Source organism: Oryzias melastigma, linkage group LG1, assembly GCF_002922805.2.
Source record: "Oryzias melastigma strain HK-1 linkage group LG1, ASM292280v2, whole genome shotgun sequence".
Classification (NCBI taxonomy): domain Eukaryota; kingdom Metazoa; phylum Chordata; class Actinopteri; order Beloniformes; family Adrianichthyidae; genus Oryzias; species Oryzias melastigma.
This window is the reverse complement of record NC_050512.1, coordinates 14,933,618-14,951,801: the sequence shown is the minus strand read 5'-3', so window position 1 is coordinate 14,951,801 and position 18,184 is coordinate 14,933,618. Positions and strand designations below refer to the sequence as shown.

Genomic DNA, 18,184 nt, shown 5'->3' with positions numbered 1-18,184 from the left:
GAAAAAGAATTTTGGGTATGGTGAATTCCCTCCCCACAAGAATAAAAGATGCCATCACAGCAACCAAAACTATCAATAATAAAAAAAAACATCTATGACATCAACATCTATTATGGGGCCAAAAAAAAAAAAATTAAAAATTCATGAATAAAACCAAAACCAACATGTCAACGATATCCCAAAAAAAGTTCTAAAACTATTATGGGATGTCCACAGGACCTACGGCTTGGTGGCCATTTTGTGGCAAAGTGTGAAAACTGCAGATTTTCCCACAATATGAGTAAAAAAGAACACTTGTTCGAGTAATCGTCACAATAAATTCACACATGGGCCGCCAGGTTACGTCTATAACTTGAACCGAAGTTTTGTTGAGCTTTGACCTCAGGAAGAGGCTGCCATCTTGAATTAAAAAAAAATTCTCTACCTATTACAAATTTAAACTCCTCCAAGGAATTTCAATCTATGGCCTTACAACTACCCGAGTATAATTGGGAAGCTAGTTGGTAAAAAATGTTGGAATTAGAAATTGTAGATTTTGAACGGTGTTAGTGCGGCGAGGTCACAATTGTAACGTTCCCCTGTTGTTTGTACAATTTTTTCCAGAATATTGTGAAAATGTAATAAACAAATTCCTGGCTTAAGCTGAATGAAACGGCATAGCATACAATAAGAACATATTAGGAATGTGGGCGTGGTTAACAAACAAAACCTCAGTTGCCAAAGAAATCCATAAATTTACTTTTGTCGATTCTTCTAAAAAGGACATAGATCTGTTCATCACCCCTTAACAACCAAAACATAAAATGGTTGCTATGGGATTAAATCAACAGAAAATGCGTCATTTTCAAAGAAAGATATTTTATAAATATGTCCCATGTAGCTCTGACCAGGGGGGCAGAAGAGAGGGGAGGGATATACCACTCCTCACAGCTTTAACTTTTATTTGAAATAGCATTTTTCTAAAAAAAAACATCACAAGAATTTTATATAGATATTTACATACACTTATTCATTCAAAGAAAAATTATTTCTTAGAACTTAGCAAACCCCCTTTTACCTGTAATTTGTTTTACACTACAGTGTACAAGAATTTTTTTTTTTATTTATTTATTATGTTTTTTTAACTTTACTAAATTTCACTGTCTAGTGAAAAAAACAACACCTAAAAATAGCTCTTATATGTAGAAATTCTGCATTACATACCACAAAATAAGACTGGCTTACTGAATCACAAGGCGGAAATCTGAGTACTACCCTTTAAATTATATTTACACTTTTGAAGAATTTTGTGGAATTCTTAAGTACAGACCAAGAGTGGACTGAATGAGAAGCCAACGCACAGCACCATGATCAATATGGCTACACGGTCTTTAAAACTCTTAATCAATCATGAACACAGTCTGCCTCTGAATGCAGACATGATACCTGAAACTTTGTTTAAAAAAAGACAAAAAAAAGGGCTATAAATGAAAGTTGCATGGAAAGATAGTGTTCTGGACTCTCTCAGATGAGCAGAGGTGCAGAGGCACATTTCATGACTTTTGAATGGAGCTTCTTTTACTCCAAAATACAGTAGAGTTTTGGTGAAAATTGAAAAACTTTGACAATATGGACATCTACTAAAATATGTTAAAAATAATGCAAATATTTTTAAAAATAAAAAGCTGTCAAAAGAAAATGTGACATTTCATAGATATTCAGCTATTTTTTTAGCTGTTTCACTTCAGCATTTGTGTAACACAAATATTTTTTTAATATAAAATTAGGAAAAAAAAAACATTTAAAAAAAAGGTGGATGACGTCCCCCTTCAAATCTTTAATCCAATGTACAAACAAGTCGAGCTCTAACACACACGGACAGACTGTACCCTGTGTTTTCTGTGCTGTATTTCATGGTGACATGATGAGAAGGTGCTAAAACCTTGAGCCGCATTTGGACCCTTTGTTTTTTTTTTTTTCTCCTGACGACCCACATACTGACTGATCAGAGGCAGTCGGGGTCCCTGACATGATTACCCCAATATGTGGCCTTCAAACCTCTTTATTCATCATCTGATTGGTTTTATCTTGTAAAATATGAAATATTTGATAGCATGCAGATGCTATGTTGTGCGTTAAGGCACTTTTGTATGGAAAGTGAGCTGTTTGTTATTAGTAAATGCCTCAATGTGCACTTCTTGACCTACTTTTTTAATTTAACCCTGTAATTACAAAGGAGTGAAGTTTTCTCAGAATTTTGTGTGTAAAAAAAGGCACAAAAAAAAGAGTAACAATAGAAAGAATTGCCAGTAAGTGTTCCTTTTGCAACTGAGACCACCAGCTGTTACAGTTGAAAGCAAACAGGAGCGGAGAACGTGGATTTTTCGAAATGATGTGGTGCACGTTTGTGTCGAGGCGAAGAGCGTAACCGGTCTGAATAGGCAACCGCTTTTGTATCAGATCCAAACGGGGTCATGAGACACCGCAGGCTCAGTGAAACCTTAGCCAAGGTCAGAGAGAAATAACAGCTCTTGTCTCTTTTCTTGTTTCTCTGCTTTCTTCCTCTCTGTGTTTTGCTTGTTTATGCAATCTAGCGTACAAATACACTTCTACGAAGCGACCCAGAGGCACACACTCGGCTGTACCGACTCAATTGACAAGTTCTGACACCTCCCCTATAAACATTTACTGCCTCTCCTTCTGGAAGGTCCAAACATGTATATGTATGAATGGCTGTGACTAAAAGAACTCCATTCAGTTCCCCAGATATTCCTGCCTCTAAGTGCAACAAAGAAATATCAACACAAGGGCCTGACTAAATTAACAAAAATCAAATCTAATAAAGTCTATTTTGGCTTCAAAAAATTAAAGTGTTTTGAATCCTTGCTCCTGATTTTGCCTCCTTCCTCCTCTTTTTTATCCACAGCATCTCTTTCTAAATTCCAGCCTGGGTTTCAAGGAAGTGCAGAAAAATAGCAGGTCTTGGAGGACTGCCTCGTGCTCGACTAGCCTTTATTAAGTACAGCAGGGCTCTCTGGAAAACCTCCAGATGACCAGGGAGGAAAGGAAAGGGAGGCCACAGCAACAGAAGGAGCAGCTCTGCCATCCCACCACTCACTTTGTATTCTCTTTCTTTCTCCCCATAGCTGTGCACCTGTCTCTTTCTCCCCGACACCTCCCTGCTCTCAATTCCTTACTCTCACCCTTGATATGTAGCTTTGCTCTGCAGCTTTTTTTTTTTTTTTTGCCTTTCGTCTCGGCTAACATCATCATCATTACTTACAAAGACGCTTTTTTGTTTGTTTGTTTTCTTATTGTAGGCAGCACAACTTGAGGAAAAAGGACAAATATTTTTTGAAGTTTTCAGAGAAAAGGATAAAGCTGGTGGAGGAAATGTTGCCAGGCTGCTGCCACCGATGCCACCCACATGCTAATGCTGCTAACAAAACCTTTCTTAAGGCATTAGAAGAATTAAAGATTTTTTTTCTTTATGTATTTTCAGATTTCAAGGAGAAAGGGAGCAACGACAGACACGGGACATGAGGCAATGACGTGCACACATGAACATGCTTGTAATAATTGTGGTTGGTTCATTAAAAGTGAAGATTTTCCTTCATCTAGTCATAGACAGGCAACAGTTGGATTAATTAAAATAGGCCAAATGTGTGGGGGCCAGGTTCCAACATAACAGCATTAAATTAAAAAACACCTAGTGGCTGTTTCATAAAATTAAATCATTGAATGTCAGATGCACAAAAAGCTCAATTTCTGCCAGAACAATCTGGTTACTTTAGCATTTAAATGCTGCCACCAGGTTTTCTATTGGGTCTCTCAGTATCTGCAGACAAAATGTGTCGGCATACAGTATCCACCTTTCATCAGAGAGACGCAGCTGGTCATGTAATTGAGCCTACTGGTTAAAGTTATATCAAATGCAGTGACATGCAGTCAAGGGAGGCAGGAATAGCTGTGCTTCACCAGCAACGTATAACTTAAAAATACATAAATTAAATAGGATGAATATACTGTTTCAGTCTTTCTATCATCATAAAAGCTGCTTTATTCCTAACTCTTGTGCTATCCTAGGCATGTTTACATTAAAAGTGGGGTCATCTGGACCCCACGTGACAGCGCGCAGAACTTTTTTATTTTTTTTTATTTTTACTGGTGTTTATGACAGACAGAGACACCAGAGGAATCACATTTGGTGGTTGGACAGTGACACTTTTTATGATTTTTATTAAAGCATGATTGCAACATATGCAACCAAAACACAGAAAGGTGGAAGTTAATAGAAGGAAAAACTTTAAAAACTACAAGAGTTGACGTATAGAAAATAGCACACTTATTTTTGCTCAAATTCTGACAGTAAATTGACATGTGGTGAGCTCACTAACGTTCTTGAAGCCCTTAAGCTTCTGCAGCACGGCCATCTGGAGTTATGGCCAACACTGCTGGATTTCTTTAATCATTACTACAATTAAAGCAACACTGTTAAAACATTCACTCAACCAGCCGATCCCAGTAATGTTCCTGTTTATTAGTAGAAAAGAATAACAAAAATGCATTTTAATTTTACTAATTAAAATATATATATTCAATCATTTTTGGACACAGAATAGGCACAAACTAGTGTGCAAACATTCACAAACGTGATGGAAAAATATTTCATATCAACAAGTCAATGCATATCTTGCTAACCGTGTCCACTCTTTAGCATTTAGGCTGCGCTGCTCCATCTCACAGCACACGCACCATCAAGTGTGTTTTCACAGTTGAAATCTCTGTTAAAGGATTACCAGGAGTAAGATTAAAGAGTAATCTCTGATACTTTATAAATGCATGAGCGTGGGCGCCAGGAGAGCAGGTCTTGCCAACTCGTTCTCAAAGGTGCGCGCTGGAACAGAGCATCAAATCTTCTGTGAAAGGCAAGTCTTTTTGGTAAGGCAAGGTGGAAGACGCTGAGCGTCTTTGCCACAGAAATACAACCATATCCATCTCTGCAGCAAAGAGAAATTCTCATCAACACAAACACGACATGCAGGTACGGTGCCTGCAGATTACGGGGAAGAAAAGGTTGGAAAAGGTTTGAGGCAAAAATATCCTTTTTCCACCTAAAGTAACTTCACCGGTAAAGTGGAAAATACATAATCATACGTCTAGATAAATTATGTGGTATATTTACTTTACAGATGAGTGAAAAATATGTTCTGTTTTGGGACATTTAAAACATTTAAATTACTCTACATCCTTTCCCTTTCTTCACAGCCTCCATACTGTTCTGGGTGAAAGAGCTGCTCCTGCTGCAACCAAGGAACTGGCTGGAAAAACTCTGGTCAAACAACCATTTACACTAACATTTAATATATTAAAATTGAAATCGGCCCACCTAGCATGCTACTGGAAGATGGAATTCCACAAGAAAACCCATGAAAGAAAATGCTCTTCCTTGCTGTTAATTCAACCACCAAATGTAGAAAAAAGGCAACACTGCAATGCTTTGAAAGGTTGTTTTTTTTTTACTTATACTTAATGGAAATGGAGGGCAATTTTAGCTGTTTGGCAGACTTCTTTTCATATTTTTAGTTCTTAGTATTTTAGAAGGATGATTGGATTGGAAACCACAATAGGTTCACTCACTGGGCTGGTAAATTTAAGCAAGGTAAAAAACCTTCCTAAAAACCTACTCAAAAATCCAAAAAAGACAGAACTCTCATCTGTAATCACAGATCAGTTTTCCTGGTGTTCACATACATCTTAAATATTAAGCTACGGACACACCAAGCATGTGCCAGAAGAAGCTTGGCACAAAATGTTAAAGCAGTGCAATTCATTTCTCCTCCACCATGAAGTTTCAAATGGTTGGCACTTTTGTGAATTACCTTTCTGACATCCATACGTCACTACCAAATCAAAGTCCCTGTCTGATCAAAGTTCGACCTGGTTTATGCATTAACGAGCGTTTTGTATGAAAAACCCAAAAACTGTTGTAGGAAATTGGGTAGCAATGCATGAATTTCGAACACAGAAGCCTGAAACATGCACTTGCACGCATTTACATATAATTTCAGGGAAAGTATGGTCGCTTGAACGAGCGTTACAGAGGGCAGTATGAACATAGCTTGTACAACGGTCACAAATACAACTGCCACCGCGTGATGGGGAGGCATCGCAGAATCAAATTTTTGGAAAACCGTGTGGTCATAAATGCGACTGGAGCAGCCAAGCGGCCATCAGTCAGCCAGGGATGACAGCATTACGAAGCCGCACAGTAGCCCGGGGGTACATCAAAAGTTGGCCATTTTGCACCACCTGTCATTCACGACTCAGATTTTGAGCACACATTACAATCTTGTCAATTTAAACATTTTTAGACAGCATGCCTCCCAAGAAAGCACAATGATCTGTCGTCTTCGTATTCTGTTCAGCATCAACCACAATGTGTCAATGTCTAGGTCTCTAAGTTGCCGTGGTGCTATGAACGCCATGATGAGTTTAGTGCAGCATCAATGTCGTCAGCCCATTTGGACCCACAGTGGCCGGGATTACCAGATTGACGTCTGGTCATATCCGGGCTGTTGAGGCTTGTCAAGTGACTGCGCTGCTACTGTACGATTTCTAACAATTGGATGGTAGCAGAGGGACGGCAGAACGGGGGCAGGGGGGTGATGAACGGTGGCAGCTGTGAGGTTGCCCTTGCTGACCTCTGGTGTATTCATTTATGAGGAACAAAGCGATCAAAAAACTCAATTGAAATGTATAAATTAAATAAAAAGTTGGATGAGACTCACACAGAGTACTCTGGGTCACCACCATAAAGACAAAAAGCTTATAAAATAGAGTCCACATATATACATTGTGGGCAGGCCTTATGAGGCTCCAGACCAATGTGTGTCAGGAGAGAGGGAACCCCCAACGCCTTATGTGGTCATCTTTACCAAACCTACATCTTGAGTGGTCAGTGTCCGTGTCCCTGCTCCTGTCAGCAAGGTAATTTATGGCGTTGTTTTTCAGTGGAAAAGTACGGATTAGGTCCCTTGAAGCACCCATCTAACTGGTTTCGACTAGTCTGCTGCTCCATGTGGGTTGATGTCACAATGCCTTCATCAGTGTGTGAATAACAAAATATAAAGGTGTAGCATGGCATAAAAGTAGAAAAAGTCTTCATTGAGTATAAAAAACCAGTCACAGTCTTAAATTGGCTACTAATCAGACAATTTTGGGGACCTTGGAGAGCCTCCAGTCAATTATCACACTGCTGCCTTCCTGCCACCCGCCTGTCACTGGACTGCCATTGTGCGACCTCCAAATGTACCCGGACAGCCTCTGACTGATGTAAAAAATTGTTTAATATGAACTTTTTCTTAAAAACTCTGCGGCTGCTGTGCGGCATGTATAAATGCAACTGCTGCCTCCTGATTACAAACTCCGCCGAGAGGCCACCTACTGATTTCACTGAAATAGTTGCACATAGAGAGCTCTGTGGCCTTTTGTGATATATGACGATAGTCTTAACACCACTGCAACATCTAAATATGCAGCAGGGGAGCTGAGTTAGACTTGTAAGACAATTGGCCATACCATTTTTAACTCATAGGAGCTGAATTAAGAGATTAACGATGAACTAAAGACACAAATGAGACAGAGTGAACACGAGAGCCGGGCTCTGCCACTTACATTGTGAAATTAAACAAATAACTAACAACATTAGTGCTGTTTTGCAATTTGCAAGTAGTTGCAGCTTAGTGGGACACTCCCAAAAAAAGCAGGGTGTGGTGCACTGCTGTCTTTTTGGAACAAACTCAGTCTAAATACCTGACATGGTAGCATGTATGTTTTGAAATGATTTATTTGGTGTGAACTTTGCATTTAAAGAGGTTTGATTGTCATGCGTCACCATCATGTGAAATAATGCGTCCCCCATCCCACCATGGCTGCTGACGTTTGAGCTGTGAGCTGTTAGAAAGCCAGATGGCCCCCCTCCTCTCCTACTCAGATGGTGTGGTAAAAATGACTGGTCAGACAACACAACAGTTTTCCACCTCGTCTCAGCACATCATAGCCGAGCCTGAGCTCTGACAGCTCAGCACCGCTCTTGGATGCCGAGAGTATGTCAACAATTCCATGACAAAGTCAAGTCTCGTCTGACAAAGAATGATCTCAATGTGTTCCCGACCCGTTCAAAAGATTAAAATAAGATGATCTTTAAGAGTAATTTTCAGCTTGTGGAATTACACAACTTCCTTTATAGAACTATTTGCTCGTAAATGTAGGTGATTATGTTTGGTGTTAGAAAACAAAGAGGGGTGGATGATACCTACCTGTGCTGAGAAGTAGAAGGACTTTCATTGAGAGGAACTCATCGTACGTCAGCTGCAATCGAACAAACTCTTGACTCACTTGCCTCATGCCGAGACAGAGGTCATACATGGCTGACTGTCTCATTCGATCCCTGCAAAACAAGACGACAACAAACTAGTGATTAAGATCCAGAAAACCACAAAACCTGAAAATTGAATTTGGTAGGGTTAGCAGTAGTTGGGATCCATCCTTGGAGCCCCTCCAAACACCTGTACAGTTCAGAAACTACTTCCTTTTAACGCTTTTCCATTTGAAGAGCTTTTTCCCCCACTCTGCTCCGAGCGAGTTAGTTAAAGCTCCAAGTGAAAGTGTTTCGAATTCGTCTGGACCAAGAGCAGAATACAAAAGTCCCTCAGATTGCAGGCCGCTGTGTACAGTATCACAGCACAGATGAAGCACTTTTTCAGGACAGTGACAGATGACAGAAGACCTCAGCTTCCACCACCGTCGCCATAGAAACGATCTTATGGAGGGTCGTGTGATTTCAAACAGATTTATGTTAACAAAAGCGGCCTGCGCACAGACATACTCGTCACTAGTGGGAAATGTACAAACATGCCTGCAGCTGTGTTTTAAAAAATGAAATCAATATCTGTATTTTTTCTCCCTCAACTCCAGCATAGACTTGTAAAATGCAAAAACTGAAAATCTGCTTTAGGAAAAATTTTCTTATTTTCTGTCTTGCAAGTAAAATAATCTTATCAAGTAAGTTTTTCAAAAGTAAAATAATTAGTGTTTGAGAAAACATGTCTTTCTTAGAATAAGAACTCCATGGTAAGGCTGTTTTTCTTACCCCATTGGCAGATTTTCAGAGGAGGAAATAAGGAAAAAACACTTTAAAACACTGGGAGCCAATTTGAAAGAGTGTCTAATAAAATGAGCATCAAGGTTAAAGTGACAAAATACAAGTGGTGAGATTTGACTTTAAAGTAAGTAGATCTTTAACATTAGTGCACTCTGTTGTCACATTAATCTGCAGCCTGTGAATGGATAAATGTTTCCCTGAAAGCATCAGAAACACTTCTAGTTGCAACTGTACAACATCTCTCACAACCGAGCGGTTTCTCTGCTGAGCAGCTCTCTCTGCGAGTGTGTGAACTGGTTTTCAAAGTGCAGAATAAATTTATCGTTTCATGAAACTTTGGGCTGGACTTTCGAAAGTCTTCACACATCGCACCCCCCTTCTTCTCTGTCTCTTGCTCAAATCAATTTTGCTGAATCACAGCTTAAAATGAGCTGCTGGTTTGGGGAAAAGAATAAAAAAATGGAGGCAATCTCTTTCCTTTCCTCTCTATTAACTACTTTCAAGTTTCTTTGTAAACTTGTGTCACTCTCTTTAGTTTCCCAAACAGTTTTTACTTGTTTTTTTCAAGGGTAAAGTTTTAGCATACAGAAACGAATCAAACTGCAGCAGAAAGGATGTTTATTTGTACGAAATAAAAAAAGACAAGTCCATATGTGGATTATCTTTAAAAATATGCCATTCTATATCATATAAAACAATTCAGAATTTGAGTCGATAAAGGTGAAAGGTGATTCTGTAGGTACCCACAATGGTATATAGGAACCTTTTTAACGCTAGAAAAAGCTAAAAGATGTGGGGGAGTGGGAGTAAGTTGAGGTTGAGCTCATAAATTTTGTAGCTGGTTTCTCGTTCAGACTTTGAAATTCTGCAGAAGTGATGCTGAATCATGGTCTCTGATGATTGATTCTAGATGAAGGTGAAAAACTATGATGGATGGATGGAATTTAGATTCCTGTTTTGTTTTTAACACTTGTATTTGTCTTTTTTTAAGTTTTTGTTTTCCATTTTCTTTTCTGGTAGCTTTTTAAAATGCATCTTTGAAAGTTTGTTGTATGGTAAATATTTCTCATTCCACATTTGTGATTAAAGTTTGGCTAGTTTAGTTCAGGGGTCTGCAAACTTTAATGCTAAAAGAAACATTTGATCCAGTTTTTTGTTGACCGAAACCCAGCGAGAGCCGTTAAATTCCACCTTAAAGTTAGAAAAATACACTTGATTTGTGTTTTTGTGGCCATTAAGCCATTCTTTTATAAAACAAAGCTTTAAAATGTTCTCTAGAATTAAGTTTTTCTATACATTATATGACAAACTTAACTTATTTTACTTTTTATAGCAGTACCTACAAGTTCCTTTCAAAATAAAACACATCTTATGGTTGATAAATCCTCCAGCTGCAAAAGATTTACTTTAAAAATACAAAAAAAAAGTAAAACATGAACTTTTCTATCATTGTGACTTTAGTGCTCCTTAATTCTTTTACTCCTTTTATTACTGAATATAAATAAGACAACAATACTGTAGAGTGGAATCCACATTTTTAAAATGTTTGCATATAAATGCAAAAAGATGTTCCAATTATTAACCACTCTGACAGTAGATTGAACCTTTTTAGTAATTTTGCTCAGTTATGTTAAAAATCTAAACATAAATGGCAATATTTAATTATTTAAAAAAATAAACCAAAACTACAAAATAATCATTTGTTGGAATTGCTAGCATTTTTCTTCAAATCAAAAGAGACACGATTAAGGGACAAAAGAGCCTCTGGAGCCTCAGGTTAAAGACCACTGTTGATATCAACTATAATCGTCTTTTCAACAGCTTATCCAAAAAAAAAAAAAAAACTATTCACAATTACAATCACTATTATGTTTAGTTTGTATATTTTATGTTCACAACGGTTTCTGATAATCCCCAAAACCTGCTATATATAAACATGTGTGTTGTAAATTAGAACCCCTATATTATTAGACATAAACAGGTCAAAGTATGTCTGTAAACTGAGGACTTGTGGACACATAGATGCATGAAGTTTGCAGCTAGGCTGTACACTGTTGCCGGGTGCAGTTGTTTATTTATTTGGGACAGACTGACCCATTGACATTGACTTATCCAAGCTATTAGTTGGAGCTTTTAAACCTGGCCCTGATTGATCCTTCGCCTCTACGCAGGCTGCCTACGGAGGTTTATATTTTTCACTTGCCTTTATTCCATAACGTTCCATTTATCATCGGCCGTGAGCTGCGGCTCCGACCAGATTAAAAGGCCCGCATGCACCTTTCCACTTATCCCCTTGTTCAAACAAATTAACACAGATTAAATGAGCTGCTGATGTACCAACATGGCTTTGATCATTTTTTTGTCCTCCTGCAATTATAGAACCATCAAAAAAAAAGGAAAGTACAAACATGTTGTGTTTTCCTGTGAAGCAGCAGAACTCCGCTCTTAAGATTTTGACCTTGTTTAAAGTGCATTGTGACATCGGGGGAAAGCAACATCAGTAGTGCAAAAACTCATTGTAGCCTGTACAGTTCTGTTTTTCTACTATACAGGCACACTGAGAAAACACACTGCATTCTAATGTTTCTAACTTAATAGAAAAAAAAAACTGTTAGTAAAGGCTGGAACTTAAAAAATGCAGAGATGACAAATTATTCAGTAATTATGCTAAAAAAATAAGACTCTAAGTATTTATCAGTAATTAATTCAGATAAAGATCAACAGTTCATGACAGTACTCAAAGGGACAGAGCACTTCAACCAATTAAGTATCAACAACAGGGTGCAGGGTTATTGGAAATCTAGAAGTGTAGACCTACTCATTAAAGACGAGGTCAGGGGCAAAGTAGAGCATCTGTCCATTTGTGTGTTTGTAGGAGCGCCAGCTGAGGCAAAAGGAGGACAAACACATCCACGAGTACTGGATCAGGGTGATTTGGTCCTCTATGGGCAGGCCCCGGAAGCCTAACACACAAAAACACACACACATGTCAGACGTAAGGAGGGGGATCAAGCGACAGCAATGCTTTTACACGTACTCCTGATATTCTGGTTTATTAGTTTTGGGCTTAATAAATAAACAAATAGAGCAGCAACAAATTGGAACAAATGCCAACTTTTCAGATTTATTTAATTTCCGGCTTTTGTTTTGTTTGCGTTTATGCTGCTAAGGTGTGCATGCCTGTGCCAGATTGTGTGTCAACATGATAACCACTGACAAGCATTCACCCAGTCTTGTTTTATGTAAATCTTACTAGGCCTCCGGTTATTGGCACGTTTTCTTAAAAGCTCCCAAAATAGAGTCAAAGAGGAAACAAGCCAAACTCTCAATCAAACTCCAGGAAGAACATCCTCTCCATGCAAACCAAAGGGCACTAGTGACTTATCAAAGCCTAAAGACAATTCATTCTGTGTTTATATGGCAAAAAAATCATTTACGTTAAAAGAAAAATGTATATTTTTATTTTAAAATCTTCCAGGAGTCTTTAAGGTCATTAAATTCAATAAGTTTAGTGTTGACCTTCTACTGGATTTATTCCAAGTCATTATGCAGTTGCAAAACCTTTTAAAACAAAAGTAATGGACTCCTCTGGTCTTTAACGCTTTGAGTTTTATCCGCCCAAACCTAAAAGTATCCAAATTGCAGGCAGAGGCATATCTGAAAGTCGAAGGTACTTATTTTGACCCTTCTGTCTGGCTTCTATTTATACGTCCGGATGTGGCAAGCAGACACCATGGAGGTATCAAATATTTGCAATACAGCAAATTAAACAGGCTCAAAGAGCTACCTGTGAGCCACCTTTCAATATTTCTACTACTGTCTTTTGAGGGAAACTTGTTTGTACATTTTTAGAAATATTTCCCCACACAGAAAAAAAATGAACTGTAGTATCTAACAACCGAAAAATGTAAATAATCTCTTTTAATCTTCAATTTGATTATTTTTTTAATGGAGAAATGGGATTAGCGCTTAATCTGGTTGAAGCCTGGAAAAATAATTTCATTGCCTAAAATGAAAAAAATTAAACTGTACCCTATAAATCTAGCATCTTTAAAGAGATCAGGACTGAAGATAAGGAGGAAATGCTTGTACGATCCCATTACACAGAACTCAAAAACCTCTGAATTCAAGAGAAAAAGTGACATTCATTTAAGTTTGTTCAAATATGTTTCACCCTAAACATATATTTTTAAGAAAATAAACATTTTTGACCAATAAAAACCTTCCAATTCTGCCATTGCATTGATAAATAACACATTTTAGGGAAAGAAACAGTTACACATCTTGAAACATAATAATAAACCTCATCTTGATGTCCTCTGGGACAGCTCTTATAAAAGACAATGTAGTTTCATCCCACGTCTCTGCTGGCCACTAACCTGGAAGTACTTTGGCCCACTTCACCATGCGTACCATCTGCTTTCCAGCCAGGCGGTTGAGACTGGACAGCAAGTGGTCAGTTGTGTCAGGCAGTGTGTTGTCATAGCCAGAGTACACCTCTTCAGGCTCAATGAGCTCCAACACGCTGCAGATGGAGGGCGACAGAAAAGGTGTGACCACCCCAGGCCCGCGGGGCACTAGGGCATTGGCAGCACTGGAATTTAGCTCCTTCTCCGAGGTCAGGTAACTGCCTCCAACGCCACCTGTGGCAGTTTGGCCATCCTTAGAGTTCTGCAGGTCTTCAGTGACTCCCTTTAGCTTCAACTTCTTAGACTTGCGCGCTGTGGGAAATGCATCAATAGCCTGTATCAGCATGGCATTCATTGTTTGTTCATTTAACAATAGCCTAGATATCACCGTTTGTTTTCTCTCAATTGATTAAATAGGTAAATATAATTAATTATAATTTTTCTTCTATTACATATCGACTGTTCAATATTCAGCTGTCAAAAACTATATTAACATAACATGTTATTTGGAGCATTACATGTACAGTTTTATTTTATCAATCTAGCTGACACTAAGGCAAATGTCCAAAACAAACTGTCCATTTGTGCATTTTTCAATTGGCACTTCTTTTTCTGTAGTTTATGTCTAATAAATGCTCTATAATACTTTAGAGCATTTCTTTGCTATATCGCAGTTCACATTTTATGGTTTCACAAAATTTTTTGAGTGCATCTTAGCATGCTTTTTTTCCCCTCTTTTTCTAGAGCGCAGTGTTCTGCATTCTGATTGGCTGTAGACTTTGTCAGTCAATCTCCTTTGGCTGTGTCTGCTGTACAGAACACATTCAGCTTGCCAGAGTTACTTGTATCTTCAACCGTAATCAGCTCTTTTTTTACATTCTACGATACTAAAGATTTTTCTACAGTTTGAACCTTAAACGTTTAAAAAAGAGATAGAAGTGTCAAAATGTTCATGTTAGTCTGAGAAAAGTGCATAAAGTGTGTAGTGTGGAGTTTTACAGCCTTAAAACATCTATAATATTACTTTGACAATTTTAGCTATTGCAGGTTACTTTTACAACATGACCCCTGTGAGAAATGAGGAAACACACACCAATAATAGCTATGTCCATTTGCATTTTTCTAAGAGATGTAGTGTTAAATTGTTACCAACTGGATTCTAAATTTTTATTTCAAAATTAAAGAAACATGTTTATTTACATTCGGCTGTGGTTTATAAACTAATTTTTTTGTTAGCTTATTAAAAAAACAGCAATATACTTTGTTCATACACACTTTAAAAAGATACAATGTCATTTTTAGCTTGTTTCAAAATTCATTTGTGAAAAAAATCCCCTTGTTCTTTTTAGTTCATATTACAGTATGGTTAAACTTACAACAAAAACTGTCCATTAAATTTTCTTTAGACATCAAAAGGCTTCAAGTCTCATTGTCCTGGAACATTCAAAATCCCCTGTCTTCATCTATAAACCATGGCAAACAACATTCAACGTTTGTGAATAGTATTTATAACAGTGACCTACATTTACCACATTTACTGATCTGTGTTTGTAACTTGGTCTGATGTTTGCGTACAGCAATCTGTACCCACTTGTAAATTAGCATTTGTGCTTTAATACAAGTTCTCTTTAGAACATTGATAGGGCGTGTCATAAAAACCCTTAAGTGGAACATGACAGCATGAAATTTGTTGCGTTTTTTTTTTACTCCCAATTGTATTTTCAATCTACAATGAACACCATAGCTGTCTAAATTCTTTCCAAATCAAACTATATCTATGTCTACCATCACTGCATTTGATACCCATACTATGAACACACAACTAGAGACTTTGCTTTGACCTTTTGTGACTACAGCTGAACTTTCTTCATCATATCTATCCATCCTTACAGGGTGGGTGGGACAAACGTAGTGTCAGAGACGTGGAAAATTTAGAAAAGGGTCATGACATTTCACCTCCAAGGTTCATCCCAGCCTGGAGACACTTCCGTACACGACAAGCTGGGCAGTTTTTCCTTCTGATCTTGTCAATGATACAGTCATTTCTTCCGGCACACAGGTAGTTGTGCTGACCTATAAAAGAGTACAGTAAAATAAAACATACGTTCAGTCCACGTGATGCATAAAACAGAACAGACACATTTAACAGACTGGAAAGAAGAGATAATAGAAACGTTCTCTCTCTCTATCTATATATATATAAATATATATTATGACTATGAAGGTAGAAATATTATCTATTTAGGTCTCACCTTCTTTAGTGTATAAGTACTAGTGTATCATAAAGTATGCAGCATTAGAGATTTGGTGGAACCAGGAGACTGGCTGCAGCTCGAACAGTTCCTGACAGTGATGCTAACATGGCGAGAATCCCTCATGCCTCCTGCCTAGCCCTCAGCTAAACCCAATGATCTCCCATTTCAGAGAGCTTCCTTCCGCTTCACTAGCTCTTCACTGTACAGCTACCCTCCTCCTCCTCCTCGTCCACTCTTCTCCTTCTATGACTACGTCTCTCATCCCTTTTTTTTTCTCACGTCCACCAGCCTCTGAGCACCGTGCGCCCACTCACACTCATGCTCACACACACACAGTTATTCGCTCTTGTATGCGCACACACATGCATGATGTAGGGAGATACACATATGCGCAGATCGGGAGAAGGCTGCTCAAATGTGGCGTTGGAGAGAAGAATTTAAACGTTTCTGCTTTTAAAAAGTATTTGACGAATCGCAGCACCCCTCAGGTGGTGCGTCCCAGTGGGCCACTGTGTCCCTGGTTACCCCAATTTAACCCTTAACTTTTGGTCAAAAACTGTAAATACTATGTTTAAGTAAAGTATAACTCAGCAACCATTGGATTTTTAAAAATCAGATTAGATGACCTTATTAACTGCAAAGGCAAATCTATATTTTTTGCATGTTTATTTGCAGGTTGATTTTCCACCAACGAGTACATTCTGTGCATTGTCATTGTAGCGTCGACAGTGCAGACTTTGTGTTCGTCTGTAGGACTGAGCAGAAGTTGTTTTCTGAGCTAGCAGGAGTAGTGTGCACTGTGCAGTGTGTCTGTCTGGCTGCTGCCAAAAGCCAAGAAACCGAGCTGCAGGAGGAGAGGCGGCAGCTGTAGCCCCACCACTATTTCTGGCTAAATCACATGACCGTTACATAAGCCCATTTTTCTTGCTCTAAAAAACAGTAAACTGCGACACAGGAAACACAATGCAGCCATCCCCGTCCCCACCCCCCTTGCACACACACACACACACACACACACACACTTGGATAGGCCGCGCCAAATGGCAATTCCGCAAACTCCGAAGCTTTCCTGTCAGCTGTTCTGCTCATATTCACGATTCCTGTTAATAAATGACAGAGTGAAATGAATTGCATGAAATAGCCAAAGTCTTACTTTGCTGTGATGGTGGATATTTATGTGGCAGAGCGTGTATGTAAGAGGGAGAGAATTTGTTTATTTATGCACTGTTTCTATGCTCCCACACAGCATGTTTACCTCTGAATATTTACATTTGCTTATCAACTTAAAGGCAGGCTCCACATTAATGCCACTTTATGTTTCAAGCTTAATTATTTGAATTTAGTTGGATGTTTTTTCCTAAAACATATCTTTAAACTGCAAGAAATTTCCAAAGACATCATATTGGAAGACGTGCCTAAATTTGGTTCATTGTGGGATTCATGTGGGCAAAAAAACACAAAAAGTCACACTTTTCTAACAATTGGAGTGATCTGTGAGCTCCACCACACATAAAAATGTGTAAACTGCTTAACAAAGTTGGCCCTAATCTGAAAATAGCCTCACAAATTCAGTAGCTGACCCACAACAATAACTCTGCTGTGACTCTGAATGGCATTTGGCAGTGGGTGCAATGTTCTTACTGTAGCTGCAAGCTGGCACTGCTGACGTAAGATTGCATAAAACGAGAGGATGCTACCAAGAATTGATGTCACTTTGATGCCACTGCCTTGCACAAGAGGCTCAACTTTTTTCTCCTTGGACACACAAACATCTGTATTGAAGTGTGGCCAGACACAACTCTGTTTCCCTGTCTGTATAGAAAAAAATGATCAGATTGTTTAGAGACGCATTTAGAATATTTATACCCATATGCGATTAATGGGGAGATAAAAGGAAAGAAGAAACAAATGCCTTTTGATTTACAACAGTTATTCCGAAAACCACATTGTGTGGTAAAATTTTTTATTTAAACATTTTTATTTTCAAAAACGAACTATTTCAGCTTCAAATCTGTGATGATTTATTTTGTTTTTCAAACACAATCTTGTGTAGTGGTGCAAAAGACAATACAAAATTTACATTAGCATATTGGAAAGTGTGAAAGTGTAAATAAAAACATATATATGCTTTTAAATGTTCTTTTTCAACACCACAAGCTTCAAATCTCCAACATAACACAAACATATCACTTAGTTTTGTGCTGCCTGAGTGTGAAATCATTTCATACTATAAGTTCTTTTGGAAATACCCACGCCATTTGCCTCGTTTGGTACCACTGTCTGGCACCACCCGTGACTTTTTCTTTTCCCAACCTGTTACATCCTTTTTTCAATCATTAGCATTTTTAAAGTTCTAGTTTGGAACTAGTTTATAT

General features: G+C 38.2%; 1 protein-coding gene across 3 annotated transcripts in view; it reads right to left on the bottom strand.

The window, feature by feature from the left end:
- Positions 1–18,184, bottom strand: part of nr3c2 (nuclear receptor subfamily 3, group C, member 2) — a 78,905-nt gene that overhangs the window by 4,830 nt on the left and 55,891 nt on the right. For all 3 annotated transcript variants that reach the window (XM_024259679.2, XM_024259680.2, XM_024259682.1), the window contains 4 exons: positions 15,511–15,627; positions 13,525–13,866; positions 11,964–12,108; positions 8,301–8,431 (listed from right to left, as the gene is read on the bottom strand). In XM_024259679.2, coding sequence (XP_024115447.1) covers positions 8,301–8,431; positions 11,964–12,108; positions 13,525–13,866; positions 15,511–15,627 — 735 coding nt within the window. The remainder of the gene's footprint in view (positions 1–8,300; positions 8,432–11,963; positions 12,109–13,524; positions 13,867–15,510; positions 15,628–18,184) is intronic.